The sequence below is a fragment of the Folsomia candida genome, unplaced genomic scaffold (genome assembly GCF_002217175.1).
Source record: "Folsomia candida strain VU population unplaced genomic scaffold, ASM221717v1 Fcan01_Sc031, whole genome shotgun sequence".
NCBI lineage: Eukaryota > Metazoa > Arthropoda > Collembola > Entomobryomorpha > Isotomidae > Folsomia > Folsomia candida.
The window spans coordinates 428,147-452,058 of NW_019091223.1; the positions used below are offsets into that span (position 1 = coordinate 428,147).

Below are 23,912 nucleotides of genomic sequence, written 5' to 3' on the forward strand. Positions count from 1 at the left end.
TTGACATGTAAGGGCGCAAAGTCCATCAAACATTCACGCACAACTTAAAAAGTTGACGATGAGTTAATCGAGTGTGCTTATTTCCAGATTATACTATATCTCACTTCTAGGGTAGAGTTATGCTCATTGCAACAACCACAACCGCAACCATAATCTCCACAAAAATCTTTTCAAAGTTTCCCGAATCCACTGCTTAGGCTCCTGCTGATTCGTAAAGTAGCATATCTTTCGAAGAATCATGAAGATAAAACCATACTTCGTCGGAGCTTAACGCAGACTCTTCATCTTTGGGATTTATTTTTGTACCGATTATCCTGCCGGATTCCACGGGGTTTGAAAATTAGTAGAACCATTCAGTTGTGACCATAAGTGGGAAGGATCAGTCCAAAGTATTTTGCCTTTATGAAAATATTATAGGGGTAACGGTAAACGCACCTAATCGGGCCTCCATTTCGAGGTTCATGGTTTCTTACTTTTGCGTCGAACTTCAATTTGAGCAAAAACGAACTTTTTTCATGCTAGTACACTAGCAAAGTGTTAGTAGTACACTTGCAAAATTGTGCAAGATTTTCCAGGGTTGCCGGTCCCCCTCCCTCCGACCCTGATATCCTCTTATTCGTGACTGACCCACATTCCCTGATTAGACTGAATCTATCCCTCTTTCCTTCCGAAGGTGCTGGTTGGTTGGCGAGTAGTCTGTTGCCTCCTGAGGGGAGAATGAGGTCGGACAAAAAGGACCACCACGTTCCTGACCCACCGGAACTACCCCCACTTCCGGACCTCCCAGCGGTTCCGGCAGGCTGTACGGAAACCCTGCTGAGGATCGACTTCACCCCTGAAGAGTATCTCGAACAAACGATCGCAGACAATTATTATGCTCAAGGGATCAAACTGGTTGATGGGGTTAGACGAGTGGTGTTCTATCATAGAGATAATATTTTAAGTGGTCTTCACCAATGAAAAATCAAACATTTCGAGAAATTTAATCCCTAAAAAAATTAGGAGATGGTAGTGTCACGTATTGTAAATTTTTATAAAAATAGCCCATCCTATGTAGTTTGACCTTACGGAAATTAGAAAATTACGACTTTGGACAAACATACATACATCAATTATCTTAATAAGATTAAAAGTAGGTAATTTTGTTGTCTTACAAGATTCCTAATGCATACATATTCGGTAATTTAAATTTCATTTCATACCCATAATTTCCAGACAAGCTTACATATTTCCAAACTTTACAAAAATACAAAACGACTACTCAGCATTACCTAATGTTCAATGATTATCTGCACACATGCACATATACATAAATGAATGTGTACAGCATTATATAAAATTTCGGTATTATCTACGATACCGAAATATGTTTTGATTATTGGTATGTCACTCAATTATGTAAATAGTTGACCACTCCGCATCCGCATGATTTTCATATGACACGATAAGATCCTATCATGAAAAAAATGTGCATGATAAGAAAACTGGGTTAATAAGTATGTAGGTCGAGTATGCATGAATGATTAATTGGTTATCTGTGTCACCTCATCGCTAAGATAAGCTTGGCATAATAAAATGTAACGTTTGACCTAATTTTTGTCCAGTCCTTCCTCAACATCAAATAATTTTTGATACCGATCAAAATGCAGGCCTGTTCTTTTGCAACTTTTTTTCTAACGTGGATAATATTAATTCAATCCGGATCATGTCAGCAAGCTCAATATCTAAGGCTCTGGAACACCACGGGATGTATCGGGGAACCATTTGTGGACGCACCAACCTCCGGGAGTAATATCCCTCTTCCTGCTGGATTGACCATCATGCATTATCGCGTTAATGGGCTGTAAGTCGTTAACCTTTTGGCTAACAAAGTACACACATTTGTCGATGTAGCATTTTAATTATTTTCCGCTGACGACCAAGTACACAAATAAACCGTCGTAAACGCACCTAAGGAAGTAGCTTCAGACTACTTCACCCCAACCGGTCCCACGACATCGCGGAAATACCTAGTTTCGCTGTATTTCATCTATATATTCAATTTTTGAAAAAATCTCATTTTGCCCCGACCACACCCCCTGGTGCGAGTGGGGGTGGTCCGATTGACGCCAAAAGTTGATAGGATCCTCCCCCTGGGGTCCTATGTATGATGGCGAAAACCGATTTCGATTATCTCAATCCGTTCTGCTGACGAACGGACAGACAGACAGACAAAGTCTTCGCATAAAGTAGCTGAAGCTACTTAATAAATTTATCTATGTAAAGTAAATAAGTAAAGTTACCCTGACACCAAAATTTATTTAAAAGTAATGTTTCTTCGGTATTTTTTGGGAAAACTTGATGATAAAAAGTGGCTTTTTTCGATATTTACACTTCTGAAATTTTCATTATACCGAATAATGCTAAAAAGTGGAATTTTCGTCAAAAAACTAACTAAAAAATTGGACATTTGTTGAACTTTAATTGGTTGCTACTTCAGGGGTAATTATGAAATCAACATGGTACTGCAGGGAAATTTTATTAACAAATTTTTCATGTCAAGATATTATTAACAAATTGTAAAGAGGTTAAAAGGTGAAAAATCAGACTGCATAAACATATTCTTTGTCCGTAGTTTCTTAAGAGGGGGTAATGCTATTGTAAAAGTCAAATCTGTTTGTGCCCAGCTAAGAATAGGAAGGTCCTTCCCTTATACACGCAAAAGTGTGGAGCAAGCCCTTACGCGGTTGCCAAACTGTGCTGGCCCTTCACGCTGTCACATTGTATTCTACAATTATTAGTAGCGTATATTTATTATTTGCAGATGGCAAAGCTTCTATTGTCACAACGTGACGTATTGTCCTGACGCACCAGTTTTTATGTATGGGACCAACACCGGCTGCGTGCCTACCGTGGTCGGGACCGGTAATACCGAAGTGCATGTCGTCATGTACGGCGATTCGAACCAGGTCGCGGAAGGAATCACGTTTTTTGAGGAAGAGCGCTTGGGCGGGGACGGCTTCTATGTTTCATCGGGCACGCCCTTAAATGCAACGGCCCGACGGGTCCGATCCTACTTCTTCACCGGACCGAGTTCATGGCAGCACAAAAGTTCGGAAGCTGCAGAAGCTGGGTCGTGTCTCAACGCAACGACGGAGATTTACCAGAACGGGTGGGGAGTCACCTTTTCACTTTCTGTAGATTTTCAGGTGGGCTGGGCACGACACGAATGTAATGTGACGGAAGAACCAACTACTATTACAACTCCAACTACAACGACTACACCAACTACAACTACACCAACTACAAGTGCACCAACTACAACTACACCAACTACAACTACACCAACTACACCTACACCAACTACAACTACACCAACTACAACTACACCAACTACAACTACACCAACTACAACTACACCAACTACAACTGCACCAACTACAACTACACCAACTACAGCTGCTTCACCCCCTCCAAGTACGAATGCATCAAGTACAACCACACCAACAACAGCCTTACCAACTACCACCACATTAAATACGACGACTACACCAACTACCACACTTCCGACGACTACCCAAAATGCTACCACTGAGGCTCCAACAGATACTACCCCATCCAGCGGTTTTACCCACGTGATAGGCATTGTTCCGTCCTCTATCGCTATTCTAGCCACGATTCGAGTCCAATTTTTTTGATTTGTCAAACTGTATGACCATCAATAACTAAATTTAAATAAATACAATAAATTAATTAGCAATTATTTCCGCAATTTGCAAAATTAACTTTTCAGAAATTTTCAATATTTTCGAATATTTCCTGAAAAGGGCATGGCTTGAAAAAATTCAAAATTCCAAAAAAGTTCAGATTGATATCAGATATGATAAAGCAACTATTTGGGATCATAAATATGTAACTATTATGAAAATCCGAACAAAATTGGATTTTTGGCGAATTTTTTAGTGCAGCTAGTTTGGCATCGGGCGCGCCTTCAAAGGGGTGTGACGGGCGTAAATTGGGCCATGGCATCAAACCGCTTCACACTTTTTACTTTCAGAGGGGGTACTACCATATATCCAAAGGACATCAAGATCTGTCATTATCAGGTTGGCGTACTCTCCTCCTGAGTAGTGGGAATTCGTGCACCTTGGTGAGGTCCTGCATAAAGAGGAGGCCGCGACGTCGAGGGATGTTCTGCATAATGTTGAGACCTCGTGGTATATCCAAGAAATTCGAACAAAAATATAGCTTACTAGGGATACTTTCCAGGTGATAGTCGTGTCCACGGTTTTGTAGAATGTTTTTTAGAATCTACTAGGACACCAGATAGAGGATCCATTCATATTTCCATGTAGAACTCATATTTGGCGCCGTAGCGTGGCGCCAAACGTAAAAATCTGGATTTCAGACCAATTTCAAACCTCCATAACTTCTGCAGTTTCCCTGGGATTTTCAAAATTTTACGCTTAAGATGTTCACAAAACTTGAAGTTTTAAGAAAAAAACGTTAAAAATGCTTTTATTTTTGAGTTATTTTTACGATTTTTTCGACGAACCCCCATGTTTAAGATAATTCTTAAATTTTGCAAAAATTGGAAAATTTTAGTTTTTTGAAAAACGTCATGGAAATCGAAAGTTGAACCCTTTGTGATGATTTTGGTCAAATATTTCGAAAATCCGTCCAGGATTTCTAAAGCTAAAGTAAAGTTTAAAATTAAAAACATTCAAATTTGGCGAATTTAGCGCTAGGCTACGGCGCCAAATGAGTTTTGCACGGAAATAAGAATGGATCCTTTATCTAGACTCCTAACCGATTTTAAAAAGCATAGTGGGTACGCTCGACACGATTATCATCTGGAAAGTATCCCTAGTTAGACTTGGATTAAGTAGATGACCGACATCAAATTACATATAATATGTAACATGCATCTACCGGCAACCATGACTACTTAAATTTGTGATTATTAAGATTTATTTTTTAAAGAAGACTTGTGTTAAGTGGAATAAAACTCATTCAACCATTTGAAGATTCAACATATTTAGATGTAAAAGCATAACTATGTATCTGAACTATGCTTACCTTTCTGAGGAAACAGGATAACATGAATTCTCATCGCTATGGGATGATGACACGCACTATGAGCAGGATGGCGCCGATGAATCAGATAGAACTGGCGTTAGCGTACTGTTGAAGACATTTATTGCACGAGATGTCGCCGAAGTTTCGTTTTCTAAAGGTATATTGGCTTGGCGAGTTTCTTGTGATGTTGGTTTGTGAGTAAGGTGTGGTCCCGAGAGTGGTGGACTTGTGGAAAATGGGTAAACTTGAGTTGGTATTGGTAATGAATCAATTTGTTGGCTCGTAGGTAATACAATAGCTTGTCGGATTATTGGCAATCGGTGAACTTCCGGACTTATTGGCAATCGGTGAAATTCCGGGCTTATTAAAGATCGAGGAACACGTGAGTTTGTAGGCAATAAATTAACTTGTGGCCTTGTTGGCAATGGGTAACCTTTAGGGTTTGTTGGCAATGTACAAACTTGTGAGCATTCTGGCGATTGGGGAACATTTGACCGGGTTGGTAACCTGAAATATAATGTATCGTCGTACTAATTCCGAAAAGATATAAGTGCATTCAATGGTTAATTCCGATACAACATATGTGCACTCGATGCTTAATTCCGAAATAACATAACCGCACAGTAAAAACTAGTAAAAAGACATCAAGTGCAATTCTATTATTCGGTCCTCATAAGACCAGCACAAAATCTGACAAATGTGCAGTAGAAACCACTTACCGCCCGTAAGAAATACGTTGGAGGCCTGTGGTGCACCACCGCCAACCTCCTCCCATGTATTTCTTACGGGCGGTAAGCGGTTTCTACTGCACATTTGTCTGCTCTCTGTCCTGCTCTTACGTGGTCCGGATAATAATATTAATATTAAATAGTTAATTATTTGTGTGCAAATATGGGCCACATAATTTTAAAATTTTAACCAAATCGGAGCGTTGCACTTCCCACCATCGCCTTGTCAGATCCGAAGAAACAAAATATGTGTCTTCTTGGGAGACTAGAAATGAGAGACTATGCACTTAAATAAGGGACCCATCCCTTGTCATTTGGTTGGAGATATGGAAAAACCTTGAAAGTATGGAGTTCCTGGAATTCTTTCGGAATTTTATTATTTACATAATTCTTGGTAGTCTTTAGTGAAAACAGCCCATTTCCGTCATCAATAATGTAAATATCTCCTATCTGACGTATTTGTACCACCAACTACGTATGTAAGGGACAAACTAACCACCTCAGTAAATATTCAGTGAGCCATAGAAACAAAAAATGGTATATTTACATAACAATAAAATTTAATCTCATTGTGGATAACGACGTCTTGTATGTTTTGTACGCGAGTTATTGACTTATTTCTCCTTCGTGATAAATCGTCTTCGTAATCAGTAGCCAAAAAAGAGCACAATATTCTATAGTACCTCCGCGGTCTCCAAACCATTTGGAATGTAGATAACTCAACAATTTGAGGACACGTATTTTAAACGAATTATGCATATAGATATGTAATTGGGGTGCATGAAAAGTTAAATATTTTTTTTTATTTTTTGATGTGCATTACATGAAAAATGTTGCACATGCTGGGTTTTAATTAGTAAATTTGATCGTCATTGCGAACGATTAGATGCTGATTTAAACTGTGCATGATTTGATAAAAATTATTATTCCACTAAGCATATTACATGTACTATACAAAACAAATTATGAGGGTATTCATTATTTCTTCGTATCCATCGTATCGTAAAATAGTTTACGAAGAAAAAACAAGGGGTCAGGTTTAGTAAAAATCGTAAGCGTAGTAACGTGATTTTCGATGACAAAATCTTACGACGCTTACAAAATCTCGTAAGCTTCGTAAGTTATTTTACGATACGAAGAATACTAAGGATACGAAGAAATAATGAATACCCTCTATATGTACCATACATAGGTTCCCTATTTATGGCCGGATCGCAATACGGGACAGATCGGGCTAAAATTACAAACCAGACCTAATTTGAGACCCGGCTAATTTTTTTTCGGTTATATGCAACTTGGACCATATAAGAACGGCGTTAGATGAAGGCTATAATTAGAGAGAAGCGAATCAAATTTAAAAAAAACTTTGCGGCTATAAATATTTAGAGCATTTACGGGAATACCTGCCTCCGATATAAATAGTGGGGGTTGGTGTGCGGATCTTTGCTACCCATGAAAACCTACCCATGAAATGCTACCCGTTATATGCTACCCGAGATGATTTGCTACTCATTATATCCTACCCTTGCCCGTTTCCAACATATACATAAATCGACAAATTATAAATATATTTAGATTCTTCGAAATAAGTTTAATTTTAAATTCGGGGTGGACTTTATTATTTCCTTCGTATTTAATATTTACTAATCCACTAGGCTAACTTTATCTCTTACCAAAGAGGATTTTCATCTCTCTAAGAGATCAAAAAAGGTCCAGGTTTATTGTTGATATTGGTTTATTGATTTTCATGTCTTTCTAAGAAAGACTCTCTTTTATCTCTTTTCAAGAAAAGGTTCATAATAAAAAAAACCATAAACCAGATAAGGTATTCCTTGTAGTATAAATTATATTCAAGGAGATGTATGTAAATAGGTTTACATGATTCCATTTTATTTTAAAACTAATCAACCAGCGCCGTGAAAAATTTTCCTAGCCTGAAATTTAAAAAACCCTAAACCAAAATGAATATGTATAAATGAATAACTTGGTCAACTATGTACGTATCTTTCTCTCACAAGGGACACTTCCGAGGTGCCCATCGTCCAACCGCCTATAGAACGACCGATAGAACGGCCCTTCTGAGACCTACTTTTTATAGGGGGATTTGACCATCGACCAGTGTTTGATAAAAAACTGCCTTGTGGAACGCCCTATGCAACGAACGAAAGAACGACCCAAAAAAAGGCCATCTAAAATCAGTCCATGGAACTATTGATCGATTTAGGCCTTTGGTAAAGAACGGCCTACACCCTAACCTAATAGGTTTCTGGCTTTTTTCCCTTTTTAAAACGTGTTCTTACTCAAATTTTGCTCAAAAATAAGGTGAAGATTTGTCTCCAATTTATTTAAATAACGTTCCGCACTTTTTAACGTATACATACATACCTGCACTCCTTCTGGGGACTCATTGGCCGATGTTTAATGACCGCATTTTCTTCAGGAACTTCCTTAACTGGTAGGCACCAGAAGCACAAACACCATACCAAAATAGCGAACAAGATAACTAAGCCGCCCACAATGACGATTATATCCATATTTTACAAGATCTGCAGTAGATCCACACTTTTGATATTCTGTATGTTAGGCAGTCCTTCGTAACAATGACAGGTAGATAATTAACTAATTCCAGGCTTTTGTTCAATCCATATTAAAATGATAGACACTTTGCATTTCAACTGACTAAGAAATTTTTAGAAATTTCCCATTAATCCATTTCTCAGATATTAGTCTTAAGTGGCGTAAAAGTATTTCATTTAACTTGTACCAGTTAATACGTAATTGGTTAATTAACTAATTATTTAATGTTATTCACAATTGAAATAGAAAAATTTACTAGTCAGTCACCCGAAGAAATTCAGTTATTTAAGAAATAAGTAAAACGCTTGACTCACAATTACATATATTTGAGAGCAATCCATGTAACCTAGCAAAAGAAGGTTAATATTTTGAGTATATTATCTCACACTGATTGACCAACACTGACTAACACTGACCACACCTTATGCCACGTCCGACACGGTTTAAGGATACTTCTTTATGGAAAAGAAAAACTTAGTGTGCATAGGATATGTAGTTGAAGATTGATTAATGTAGTGCAGAAGAACCTGAATCTGGTGTGTCTTGGGAGATGAGATGTGCGCCACTGTACTTATAAATATAGGGGACATATCCCTTCTATGTATCTTGGTGGAAAATATGGAACATGGTTACCAATATGTATGTGTGTAACTTTCTGGAATTATTTATGAATTTGATCGTTCCTCTTTCCCTTTAAAGTAAATTGCCACGTAGTTTTGGAATCACTGCTTGCTTTATTTTTATGTATGAAACTCAATCACTCATTTTCCCAACTATTGTCTTTCAACCCAAGGGTTTCCTAGTGTCAGCCATGACTAAATAATTAGTGACATATATCAACGGAAAACTTATAACTTGGTCTATTCAAAAATGCTTTTCCAAAAAATAATTTCGCCGTGTTCCCGCATAGGGCTCCTTTTACGGGGCAGTCTCATACTATCGTGACCGATCTTTAAATACGTCACATGACGTATTCATAAATATTTAGGTAGGTCTCGAAGAGGCCAAATATGCTAACAAGGGACACTCACGACCTGTCGTTTGAGTCCAGGGTACCCACCATGTTTTTTAGAATCTACTAGGACCCCAGATGAAGGATCCATTCATATTTCCGTGTAAAACTCATATTTGGCGCCATGGCGTGGCGCCAAACTTAAAAATTTACATTTTCGACCAACTTCAAACCCTCATAACTTTTGCAGTTTATGTCGGATTTTCAAAATTTTATGCTTAAAATGATCACAAAAGTCGAAATTTTTTACAAAAAATAAAAATAAAAAATTTCTAATTTTTGCAATATTTTTAGGATTTTTTCGACGAACCCCCATTTCGAAGAAAATTACGAAATTTTGCGAAAAGTTAAAAGCGATAATTTTAGAAAAAAATTCATGGAATAAGAAAGTTGAACTCCTTGTCATGATTTTTGCCAAAAATTTTGAAAATCCGTCCACAATTTCAAAAGTTATGGCGGTTTCAAAAATAAAAACATTCAATTTTGGCGAATTTGGCGCCACGCCACGTCGCCAAATATGAGTTTTACACGGAAATATGAATGGATCCTTCATCTGGGGTCCTAGTAGATTTTAAAAAACATGGTGGGTACCCTGGACTCAAACGACAGGTCGTGAGTGTCCCTTGTAAGATGTAACAAAAAACAATCCGTTTGATGCTCATTCAGGAAAAAGAAAAAAATACGGGTCGACTTATTTTTGAACGTGAACAATTTAAAATTAGTCCGGTGGATATCGGCGATAACCACATCACACCATCGAATTGTTAGGGTATACCTAAGAAGTGTCTCAGAAGTGAGCGCAATAGCTGATTCTATTCCGTGTGTTAATCAAGTGGAGTAGGGCTAAACGGTTCCAGGGAGCTTTGTCTCAACATGCCTCATCCACTTGATTAACACACGGAGTACAATCAGCTATTGCGTTCACTACCGAAACGCTTGAGACTTGTGTGTACTCTACATTGCATGCCTTCAATAATACTTTTGTATCATAGAAAACGTGATTAGATGATTAGGCTGCGTAAAATTTCTATGGTTTGGTTGGGTGCTTTTATATTTTCGTTGGATGCAAAAACTAAACTTAAACCCATTGCACGTTCCATTACTTCTCTGCGAAATTCTTTATTTTGGTTATAATAAAGTATGTACATATATTCTCGTTGGATGGTATAAAATAAAGTCATATATAAAATTAGGCATAGTCTACCAAGTTGTAATACACTACATACGTATTAACACTCAACAATTCGGTCAATAATAATTATGTCTTGTCAGATTGACTAAAAATTCAATATGCCCAAAAAATGTCTCGTTTTTCCAGATAATCGGAAAGTAAATAAGTATAAAAAAATCATTTCAAGTCTGGCAAGTAAGACTATGTAAATATCATAATCAGTTGGTGATAAAGTAGTCCCTAAAAATAAACAAGTACAGTGTTCAAACATGATGAAGACATTAAACATGCGTCACCGAACGCTACTAAAAGTGGTCTGCCTAGCCTGGCTAAATACAAATATGTACATACATGCATAAATGGATACATAACCATTCAAACATTTATTGACAAAGATTCTCCTGAATCATTTGGGCAGATTGGTAAGAATTTTATGGGACAGATTTTCCTACAAGGAACCTTTTTTCAGGTTAGCACGGGATTGGTTGGCGAGTTTTGTCAATACATCAAGCCAAAAAATTAGATAGGATCCAGATAACGCTTATCTTTCCGTTGAATGGTCACTTTAAGAAAATCATTGGAGTCCAAGTTCAGAAGTCCGCCTTGAGTACATACATATGTATCACCGCATGGAGTAAAGCCAATAGATTCTCTTTCGGAGAAAGATTATACAAAAATAAACCGTCGTAAACGCACATAAGGAAGTAGCTTCAGACTACTTCACCCCAACCACTCCCACGACATCTCGGGAACACTCAATTTCACCCTATTTCATCTATAGATTCATTTTTTGAATCTCATTTTGCCCCAACCACACCCCGTGGGTGGAAGGGGGTGTGGCACAACTCGGGAAGCCTTAATTGCACTGGATTTCATCTATAGATTAAATTGCACTGAAAATCTCATTTTGCCCCGACCACACCCCCTGGCGTCAAGGGGGGTAGTCCCAGTGGCCCCAAAAGTTGATAGGATCCTCCCGCTGGGGTCCTATGTATAATGTCGAAAACCGATTTCGATTATCTTGATCCGTTCTCCCGTTATCCTGCTGACCGACAGACGGACAAAGTCTTCGCATAAAGTAGCTGAAGCTACTTAATAATGTTTCTTCAAAGACCGCATAAATGGAGTTTCTTACGAAAATTTGTGAAGTGTTCTCCCCACCAATTTTAAAATTGTTCTCTTAAAACCCCACTTTTTACGGTTTTTCGCTACTATACACCGTCATTAGGAATGAAATTATGCCGTTATTTAAATTAAATTATTATCGTCTGTAGATAAAAAAAATATGATTGTAATTTGCAAAAGTGCATATGAAACAGTTGACACATTCGCATTAGGTCTTCCGCATGCCAAAATTCCCTACTATCCCTTAAGGTATACGTTGGTTGGGTGGGTGCTAAAATCGAAAATTTTTGATAACGTAATATATGGATACGCCACTAAAAATCCAGACTTTTCAAAATTTCTCGAAACTCGGAGTATTTCTTTCGTATTTTGTGGAAAACTATGTCTGTATGTATGTGGTAAACAGTTGATTTTTTGACATTTTTCTTCACAAATTCTGGAATTTTCCCTATACGGACCAATGTAAAAAGCGGACTTTTTTATACTTTTCGCCAAAAGCTAAAAAATTATTAACGGATTGAAATAAATTATGGAGTCAAGAAAATCTTAGTTGGTTGTAATCAGGTGTACATAGTTATGAAATAAACGTCGTACTCAAGGGAAAATTTTTGAACGGATAAATAATTCGAGATAGGTTAATATTGCTCTTGATAATCGTTATGATGAGCGGAAATAGCCCACTGCATACATACGTACATAAGCAATTTATGTATGTCTGGCATTCGAGATATTAGTGATAAACTAATTAAGCACCTGAGTAAATAGACAATTTGGAGACCCTTCGTCACTCCCGGAAGTACTGTAGTGCTCTATTTCTAAGTAATGATTACTCAGACCTTTTGCCAGCCACCAACTGGAAAAAAGTCAAGACTTTGGGTATCAAACACATATGACCCAAAGTTTGACGCACTTTCATGTGTGTAGAAAAAAATAGTATATTTATGTCAAAATACTTTCTGGTCAATTTTTTGTAAATAACGACGTCATATTTGTTCATGCATAAAATTTACCGTGAAATATCTTCGTAATTATTACCCAGAAATAGATGCAGGGAAGTTGTAGCTATTTTTTCAATTGTTGATTTGTATTCCGGGTAAAAATTAAACCTGTTGCACGTTCCATTATTTGCGAACTTCTTAATTTTGATTGGCATAAAGTACATATATTCTCGTTCGATGGGATAAAATAAACCCCTGAATTATGTAAGTTAGTCATAGTCTATCAACTTGTAATACACAAGAGTCAATAATTCGGTCAACATGAGCTATCGCTTTGTCTTGTCAGCTTGACTAAAAATTCAATATGCCCAAAAAATGTCTCGTTTTTCTAGCTAATCGGAAAGTAAATAAGGATAAAAAATCATTTCAAATCTGGCAAACAAGACTGTAAATATCATAATCAGTTGGTGATAAAGTAGTCCCTAAAAATAAACAAGTACAGTGTTCAAACATGGTGAAGATATTAAGCATGCGTCACCGCACACTACTATGTAAAAGAGGCCTGCCTGGCTAAATACAAATATGTACATAAATGGATACATAGATACCTATTCAAATATTTATTGATAACGAGGCTCCTAACTCATTTGGGCAGCTCGGCACGTTTCGTTAAGAATTTTATCATTTACTCCGTAAATGTATGTATCGAAATATGTAAAGATAACAAAGTATTATCACATTGTTGATAACATTTCATGGAACTTGTTCATCCTGCTTAGCCTACCGATTTAGATATATTAGTGGAAAGAAACAGAAAATTGCTATACATCCTGCAACACTTGAATCACTTAAGTTTAGACTTGAATCACCTCATAACTTTTCTGAATATTAACAACAATCTGTGCTATTGCAACATAATAAAAACGTCATTTTTAAAATGACATACCCAACCTTTTGATAAATGTCGAGTAGACTGAAGTTTTTAATTGTTGGTTAAAAATTTGGGTATCATCGTGGAGTTTCACTCTCTTCGCTCTAATGCAAAGTAGAGGGAGGAAAAACACTTTACGTGCTTAATGTTTTCATGCCGTCCTTTCGAATGATGTGTTTTTACCCATACGCTGTTAAAAGCATGGCGAAAGTGACCATTCCGCGCGTCACTAAAGTCGTCACAACTTGACCAAATGTCATCTTAACAACGGAAATTCTGTCACATCATAGGACTAGTATTAAAAACTGCGTCCAATGCATATAGTGGTTATGCTTGGAGCTCAAGGCACCAAAAAGGTTTCCCTCGTAAGCCTCAACTGGAAGGGTAAATGTAACCGATCGCAACTATGTACAATATGTCAGAATCTTGTAAAACATTGTGAAAGGATACCCTGCTCCGTTTTTCTCTTAAAAGAGGAAAAGCTTCACAGCTCAGTCTTGCTCTTCTCAAATCAGTCTGGTCTTACATATGTATGTCTCAAGTGGGAAAGTTCTGTCGTAACCTTGGTTGGAACTCTTCCATACCGGCACATCCGTCGGCCACATTTTATCGCGAATAATAACATTGCCGATAATCAATTTTTCAGAGATTCTCTATTCGGATGTGACAAAACCGCCTGGGTAAATACGCAAGTAAAGTTGTAAATTTTTTAAAACACACTGGAACTACTACAAAATTTAATTTTATATTTTTGTCAAGGAAAATCATTATCTTCCATAATGGGACCACCGGAAAAAACTATTGAATGCCCCCACTGCTTCAAGATTATCAAACGTAGAGGAGATTTTAACAAGCATGTAATCACTCATGAACCAAGTGCCAATGTAAAGTGTCAGGTATTTAGCCATTCTATAAAAAAATATTCTTACCTAGCTCAGCTAATTAAGTAAATGTAGATTTGCATGAAAACATTAAAAAATCACATCAGCCTCAGGGGTCACATGCTAAGAATTCACACTACAAAACGAAAAAAAAGTTTTGAAATTTGCAATCAACAATTTAGAGACGCATGGAACGTACCTCCGAAGTCACATGAAGAGCCAGCACCCCACAGGAGAAAGGGCACGATTTCCATGCCCTTTTTCAGGATGTGGTAAATCGTATTTTGAGAAGGGAGATACCGTTCGCCATTTTAAAAGGGAGCATTCCGAGAATCCTCTCAGATTCCCGTGCACACTTTGTGGCAAAGAATTCAAGTCAAATGCACACCTCCACCGGCACATTGCTACCCACAGGACGGAAAAAAGCCACAAGTGTGCCATCTGTGGGAAGGCGTTTGAGGGTTCGGATTACTTGAAAACTCATAAGGTCAGATAAAAAAACTCTTTTGCTCCTTTGTGAACATACCCGTTCAAAAAATAATTATTCGTTCAAAAATTCACTTATTTGAAAATTTGAAGAAAATTATGTATTTACAAATTCTTTCGCTTTTTGAATTTGAAGAATATTAATTCATTATTCATTTATTCAAAATGTGAAAAGAAATAATATTTATTCATTATTCAACATTCATTTCGTATTCAAATTTGCTGCATTGGTGCAATTTTTCATTTTATTAAGTTCAGGCCGAAAATTGAATAATGAATAAAAATATTCCTTCACTCATCATTCACATTAATTGAATAAATATTTACTCAATATGCATTCATTTAAAATTTTGAAGAAAATTATTTATTCATTATTCATTCATTCCAAATATTGAACACAATATGCATTTATTATTCAATCATTTCTTGAATAATTCAATAATAATCTTGAATAATTTACTCATTCATTCATTCATACTTACTTAATGAATGAATGTGAACAGGTACATATGTTTGTGAAACCTTTTATGGACAAAGAAATATCGCGTGCAGCTAATTTTCTGTCTTGTTTCAGACCGTCCATCAGGATAAATCAGACCGTCCATCAGGAACGAAACAGGTTCAAATGCCACCTGTGTCCTCAAACTTATTCGCTGAAAACGGGACTTTGTAAACACATTAGCAACCATCACAGAGACCGAGTGGTTTATCAGTGTTCCTCATGCGAAAAGACGTTACTGAATGCCATCAGTTTGAACTATCACATGCAGGTCGGCCACAGAGACAAGGAGTGGCCTACGTACTCTTGTGAGAAATTCGGCTACACGTCCTTCGTAAAGTCGAACCTTACATCGCACTCCAAACGAGTGCATGGCGGTGTAAAGAGACAAGTCTGCTATTTTTGTCGCAAGAAGTTGTACGACTTTCCTGATTTGTGTTGTCATATTAAATGCCACACTTTAGAGATATGAGACATATGTAAGTTAAGTTTGTACAGTAAGCAAAAGAATAGATCGTACCTTTACATATTTTTAATTGCGATATGAAATCATGCACTTAGAGCTTCGGTGCTCTGCACGCTGTTGTATAAACTCATTGGCGAATAATTCCGCGTTGCCGATTTTTAAGGTCACGCACGGTCAAAGGTCAGAATTTTTTAAGCAATTCAAAATGAGAGGCCAAAATGAAAACTTCATGGATAATTTTTTTTGGACTTTCCAACATTTTTTATTGATTGCGGCAAGGCTTCACGAAAAAAATGAGCTATCATACGACCGTGTACGATTTTTTGACGCCCACAGAAATTTTTCGCCATGGACAGTTTTGAGGGCTAAAATCGTGACCGTGGCGAAATTCAAAGAATTGAAATATACAAAAACATATAAACATCGAATATACCTAGTGGGCTGATGCTAGCTGTAAGTTGCTCTTAACGGGAAAACCGCTGGAGATAATCAAAATCTGATAAGCGCATTGGATTCCCCGTGCGATTTTACATAAATACCGCAACTCCGTTTTCAATTACTTGCAAAGCATATAAGTAGGCGAACTCTTGAAATTAGGCGGGCGACGATAATTTTTACAGGGTGGCCCTCCGTAACTGTAAGTGAAATGAATTGCTGTAGCGTCAATAGTTTTTGTGATGCACATTTGTGGTTAATTTTAATGGAAAGCCAGTGAATTTCTGAGTAGAAAACAATTTTTAGTTTTTACAATTTCCTCCCCTTCCATTAATGCAACGCTGAAGATGTCACCTCCTGTCCTCGACTGGAGCACGGCGTGAATCCATAGACAAATTGTACCATTTAGGGGTCAAAGAATTTTTTAAAGCCGCCACACTTCTACGAGGCTCAGAACACACCTTTGCCTCTAATTTTGACCGTTTTTCATAGTCCAGAGATTCAAATCCAACAGGGACGACGACATTCCCAAGCGGAAATAAAGTTCGGAATTGTTTTGTTTAGCCTCCCTTTGCTCATTTTTTGCACTATTTAGTGGTACTATGTCCTGTAGCGAGGTCCAGTCGACTCCATTGACTTGGATCTCATTTAGTAGATGTACCACGGACTCAAAAATGTATTTCAAGAATTTCTTTCCTTTCACCTTCCCCCCCCCCCCCGGTTCGACGAAAAGAGGATAAATTACCCCTAATCAGCTCTTACTTACAAAAACCATCACAAAACATGGCTAATGGGAACGTTCGACCTTCTTTCTATATTGAGGGATATCTTTGACCAATTTTGCGTAGGCGAAGTCATTTTGTTTGTTTAAAAAGTCCTTCACAGTGAAAATCTGCTCATCTAGAACGAGGATTTTTTTTACTCTTTTTTTAGCGTACCGCTTAAACAGAGCCCTGCATTTCTTTAACCTGGTTTTATTTTGAGTGATAGTCAGCATGCGTCAAGTCCTATGTTTCAAAGCCCCAAGCCTAAGGTTCAGTTTAAGCACTCATTGGATAATATACATCGAAAATGTCAGCTGTGAGACTATTTTCCGTTTGAATTTCGAGAATTTTTTCGGATTCTAGCTTCCAGCGCCTTCAGCATGGGTGTGGTGCTTGTAGGTTTTCAAAAAATTCTTTCTTCGACTGTTCTTAGTGGGCCAGGTCCAGATGAATGTTTCTATAGTCCGTTGGACTAAATGAAAGCGCAGGTTCGATTCCTGTCGCATTTTTCATATTCACCATTTTTCTTCGCATTTTCTTTAATAAAAATTATCGTCGCCCGCCCAATTTCAAGAGTTCGCCTACTTATATGCTTTGCAACTAATTAAAAACGGAGATGCGGTATTTATGTAAAATCGCACGGGGAATCCAATGCGCTTATCAGATTTTGATTATCTCCAGCGGTTTTCCCGTTAAGAGCAACTTACAGCTAGCATCAGCCCACTAGGTAGTGCAATAAACTTCCTGTCGTTCTAAGACAATGGTAAATAGATAATAAAGAATCGTACAGAATTGTTCAAGCGATTCAAGTCATGAACAAATATTTTTTTACAAATAGCATTGTACACAATTTCAAATCAAAGTTCACTTCAGTGCTTCTTCTTTCAACAAAATTTAAATTCAACCTAAACATGATGTTAAAGTCAAGTTCAAAATTGTTGGTTTTCATTTCCTTCATTGAAATAGTTAACGTAATGTTTCATCAAAATATTAAAACCTTGTTTATTTACTTTTGAAGTCAATATAATTTAATATAATTCAAATTGTAATTTCAGTCTTCTGAACAAATAATTTGTTCAGGGCTACTTCGCAAGAAAATCTATACGAGATGTGAAAGGTATGCTTTCGAGACTTGCCCGTCGGGGACTAAGAAAGTTCGCGCAAGTCTTGATTACATCTTGTCAGAGTGCTGGTGCGACCAGCAATTTAATGACAAGGAGCGAAATCACTGCGCATGTGAATACGCGATCGACAGTTGTCTCAGTAGAAAAGATCTTTTGTACATCTGGCACCAGGCACGCGCAAAATGCTCGAAGGAAAGAATGAAGACGGTGTGTACCAATCAAATAAAAGACAGGGACGAAGAATACGAAATTCTGTGCTATTTCCGTAAGTTATTCTAGCTGTAAAATCAGGATCCTGAAAAAAAACAGGATTTAAAACTTTTGGACCAGTTGGTTTTACTGGGTGCTCGGACGGTTTCGAATCAAAAATGGAAACGTCACGTTTCCATTTCGTTTTTGTTTCGTTTCCCTGATTTTTGGAAACGCTTGGATGCGTTTCGGATCATATATAGAAATGAAACGGAATGAGAAACGGTTAAAATTATAACTCGTCTTACAACTTGTAAGTTACAAGTTTATATGGATCAAACTTATGCATTTGGCACCCAATAAAACCAATTGAAAGCTAAAAAAACATCTAATCAAACTCTGTGGTCGAAGAATATGACTAAATATGTGTGTGAGGATAATCATATTGGAACCCTGTTGGGAATGGTGACTAGGGGAGGAAAGGCTCTCTACATGTCATCCATATACATATTGATGCATTTTGCATGCGTAGTAGCCCTAGGCGAGTATATGTAGACTTAATCTAAATTGGTTTGTTCACATTTGCGCCCGCCACACACCCCCTCAATTGAACGAAAGCTAATAAGAATTGCCTACTTAAATCTTTTGTCAAAAATCCAATTTTGGTCAGGTCTTGACAATGTTTAACATATTATTGGTCTTATTGTTGTCGCCAACTCGGATACACAATCAAGGAGCGATTTTCGAGTCTCTGCAGTATGTATTTCATTTTATTCCGTATTTACTACACACTACGTTCACATATGTAAGTTCCCAACAGTCTATATACCACTACTCCTACTTTACACTACCTCATCCTACTTACGACTCAAGCTGCTCTCTCGGCACTTTCTTTCTTCATTTCGTCTTGTTCCATTTTTGGAGGAAAAATCCTGGTATACCCGGATTCATTCCTTCTGGTAACATTATTACTATTATACTTGCTGTACTAAAAGATCATGACAAGGGTATTGGACCGGCGTAATAAAATGCTCAGAACCTTTTACAAACTTAATGCAATTTCAAAAAAGTTGCATATGTTTGCTACCAAAGGGTTAGGATTGCCATACAGTTCAAATTTTAATGATTCAATTCCGCTGTCTGCTACAGATTGCATTTTTTTCTTCCGATTTCGCGTCAAATTCCGCCTATAAACGGCACCTACTTTCAAGCTGTTTTCCTTTCATCTGTTCTTAAATTTTCGTAAGGTGTCTAGCGTTTCTGAAAGCTTAGAATATTTGGACTTAGTCAGCGCTCAGAATTTCTCAATTGGTCGCAGTTGAGGAAAATTTGGTGGGTTTTCATTTTTTGACACAAATTCATTTTTTTCAGATGTCGATACTCAGTGACCTTTTCGGCATCATTGGACCTAGCGAGGTCAGGCCAAAACAAAACTTTATTTTTTTATGATCTTTGGTAATAACTGATTCCAATCCCCCTTTAATGCATGATTTAAGATAAACCCCCTGGTTTACAGTGCCCTCAAAAATGACGGGATCGGAAACATGACCAATGCTAGACATGCGTTGCTAAATTCTTCATTTTTTTGAGGATTGGCCTTTCTTTTGGACTTTGTCTTCATATTTTACTTCACAGGGGTTGGAACTATGGAAAAAATGCCTTCCTGGAAGATTTGAGGAGTCAGCTGTGACGTGGGGCTCATCTTCCATGATGACCACTTTTCCCCCAATTTTCTTCAATAATTTCTTGCAGAACGCATGCATCCTTTCCTGTTGTGTTGGTTTGTAATTTGGTGCTGGTTTTTTTGGCCTGGCTATAATCCATAGTTTATGGACTTTGACTTTGCACATATAGCTTTTTGAAATCTTGACCTTCCTGGTCGTGCCAGCCGTTGCCGTTGATGAATGATTTTTTAAATTTTTTTTATGCGATTTTTGACTTTTGTCGTCGATAGCTTTGCAGGTCGACCAGTGGGGACTTTGAATTTGAGTTCATTGGATTCCTCGTACTTTTTTATGTAAGAGTTGACATTTGAATGAGGAATACCTTCTTGCTTGAAAAAGTGCCAAGTGATTTTGGAATTATAGTTTGCTCGATTTTTATGAAACTCAATCACTCTTTTTTACAACTCTTGCCTTTCAACCCAAGTTTTTCTAGTCTTAGCCATGACTCAATAATTGGTGATACACGTAGGTGTTTTATTATTGATTTTCAAAAGGTATGTTCCGCATTGTTTCTGGCCAGAATTTTGATGAAATAACAAACTTCGGATACATTTAGGATCCTGTGATTTTTTTCAGATCTTTAGGTTAACATTAACACTAGCAATCAATCATCAAACTTTACCTCGACGGAAAAAATGTCAGATTTGCAAATTAAATATCGTAGTGTAATTTAATTTTTAACGCTGGAGGGGTAATCGGTGTCGCAGATTTATGATCGTATGCTTAAAATTTACAATGAAAACTGCTAAACACAAAACACAAATTCAATTGGGTCAATAATTTCAAATGATGGCGAAAAGAGGTCTCGGACAAAAAGCCGCTAGGACGCCCAAAATCTGTTTCTCCCACAGAAAGGCTCCGGAAACTAGAGGAACCAATAATGAGAGATCCGCGATTGAAACTGTCCTATTTAGCAGATGAGATGGGTGTTCCAAAACTAACAATTTGTTCCATGTTAACTGAAGACTTCGGTATGAAAATGGCTTCCTCCCGTTGTGTACTAAAATTGCTTTCGGCATCTCAAAAACAGGATCGAATCGACTTTTGGAATGAAAGTTTTGCCCTTTCAAATGAAACGTGGAACCTGATTCATATTTTAATAGTTGGATATGATACTTGGGTTTACTATTATGACCCGGAGACCAAATAATAATTCATAAAGGGTGTTAATAAAGTCCGATCCCATGCATTTTTTGGAGCGTGGTTGTTACAAATTCAGCTGGAACTTTTGAACCAGTGAAGTTATTTATTTCAAATTTTTACCATTGGAGGAACAACTAAACGTGTAAGTCATGAGCATCTTAGAGTTGAGATACAAACATTGCATCAGCAGGGGCTTAAACCTACAGAAATTGTGCAAAAATTGGGCTGCAGCCGCAGAACTGTTTGGAAATGGAAGAATAAAAATTTTGTCCACGACAAAAAGCGACCAGGGCGACCCAGAAAGGTGTCACCTACCACAAAAAGAATGATTAAAAACAGACTTTGCAAGAAAACCGGTAGTTCATTACGTAATTGAGCAAGGGAGTTAAATGACTCAAAACGCTATAAAGAGAAGAAGAAGCAAATTAACTGTGTGACCGTGCAAAAATTTGTGAAAACTACGAAGTGGGGTCACACAGCTTACAAACTAACCAAAAAAACCTCTCATGTCACAAAAATATATCGATGACCGTCTGAAATTTGAAGAACTCCTTCAGAAAAGTGCCCATTTGAGTGAAAAAAGACTTGGTGAAGAATTGCGCAGTCACATCCTTTGGACTGACGAATCTATTATTGAACTATATCCAAAATTGAACCAACAAAATGTTCGTTACAGGACAGAAAACAAATCGGATGTACCATCAAGAGCGATCCCAAAATTCGGGCTTAAAGTTATGGTAGCGGGTGGATTTTGTGCACGTTGCGTGACCCCTCTACATATCATACCAAAAGGCAAATCAGTCAATGCAAAGCATTATATGGAAAAAATATTACCTATCTATTTCGATAGCATGGGGAACAAGGAAATATTTCCGAATGAAAGAAAAATAGTTTTCATGCAGGATGGTGCTATAGCCCATACAGCAAAAGCGAGTTTGAGTCTCATCAAGACGCAAGTTTCAACGGTCTGGAGCAAGGGGGTGTGGGCCGCTAACGGCCCAGATTTGAATCCCCTGAAGAACCAGTGGTCCATACTTAAGGAAAATGTATACAAAGAGCCACAACCCCGGACGAGGGAAGAGCTAGTAAAAAAAGTTCAAGATGTATGGAATTCGATTCCCACAGACACATTGGAAAAATTAGCACAGAGCCTTAAACAAAGAGTTGAGGGCATGGTTAAAGTAAATGGTAACAAGACCAAATACTAAGGTAAATATGTCGAACATTTTTTGTAAGTATCACGGGTAGTTTTTTTTTATACTAGCCTTCACTTTTTTACAGGAAAAATGGGATCGGACTTTATTAACACCCTGTACAATGGAAGCACGGGGGGTCGCCCCAGCCCATGAAAGCAAAAGTGCAAAAACCTGCCAAAAAATTGATGATTCACATTTTCAAGGATATGAAAGGTCCCCTCCTTATAACATTTATTGGTAAAAATACTATGATAAATGGGGCAGCCTATGCAGGAATCCCGAAGGAGTTGTGTGCTCTGGTTGAAGAAAAACGTGGGGTCAAAAAAAAGAGTTGGTGCATTTTTAGCACGCCAAAGCACCACCTCATACCTGGCATTTTGCGAGGGCTGCTGCAGACGGAAATCGCTTCACCTAGATAAACCACCTCCTGTACAGTCCAGGCATGACCCCTGGTGATTATTATTCGTTTCGAAACTTAAAGAAAGACATCAGGGGGAAACGGTTTTCTGATGATAATAAAATCAAGTCGTAAATTTTGGCATATTTTCGAGGTAAATTTTGATGAGCTATTGCTAGTGATAATGTTAACCTATAGAACTGAAAAAAATCACAGCATCCTACATGTATTTGAAGTTTGTTATTTCATCAAAAGTTTGGTCAGAAACAGTGCGGAACATACCTTTTGAAAATCAATAATAAAACACCCACGTATATCAATGGAAAGCTTATAACTTGGTCTATTCAAAAATAATTTTTTCGAAATTTAATTTCGCTGTGTTCCCGCCCGGCGCGCGTCTTAAGGGGCGGTCCAATACCTCTGTCATGATCTTTTATATCTAACGTGATGTCCGCTTCTTTGAAATTTTCAAGCCAAGATGTTTTCGAAAAAAATTCAACAAATTGCACACTTTTGTCTGCGATGCAGCAACTAGGGCGTCCAAAATCGGAAAATTTTGAAAAACCGGGTTTTCGATTATTCCGATTTTTGGAATTTTCGTAAAACCGGTTTTCGATTATTCCGATTTTTGGAATTTTCGTAAAACCGGTTTTCGATTAATCCGATTTTAGAAATATTGCGAAACCGGTTTTAGATTTTGTGCAAAACCGGTGTTAAACCGGTTTTTAAAATCGGTTTTAGTGCAAATTTTAAAAAGTTTGTAAATATAATCGACAAAAATTGAATGCAAAATTAAAATTAAATCCAAACTTGTGAATAAGGGATTACAGAGCAGTTAATTCTTATGTCCACAATAAGAAACAGTAAGTATTAACCGGTTTTTCACAAAACCTTTTTTCCGGAAACTTGTAAAACCGGTTTTCGGGTAAATCGAAAACCGGTTATTAACCGGTTTTACAAAATCGGAAAAACCGATTTTGGATGCCCTAGCAGCAACTATCTTGTAAGAATAGTATGTAAAACTTATCAAGATATGAACAAAATTGGATTTTTGTCGGGGGTTTAAGC

The 23,912-nt window shown here is 37.4% G+C and overlaps 1 protein-coding gene across 1 annotated transcript; it reads left to right on the top strand.

The window, feature by feature from the left end:
- The first annotated feature begins 1,583 nt into the window (after nt 1-1,583).
- Nucleotides 1,584-3,751, top strand: LOC118439183 (platelet glycoprotein Ib alpha chain-like). Its single transcript, XM_035860277.1, has 2 exons — nt 1,584-1,843; nt 2,804-3,751. Exons 1-2 carry the CDS (start codon nt 1,644-1,646, stop codon nt 3,675-3,677), a joined length of 1,074 nt encoding a protein of 357 aa, XP_035716170.1. The 5' UTR covers nt 1,584-1,643; the 3' UTR covers nt 3,678-3,751.
- The last annotated feature ends 20,161 nt before the right edge of the window (nt 3,752-23,912 follow it).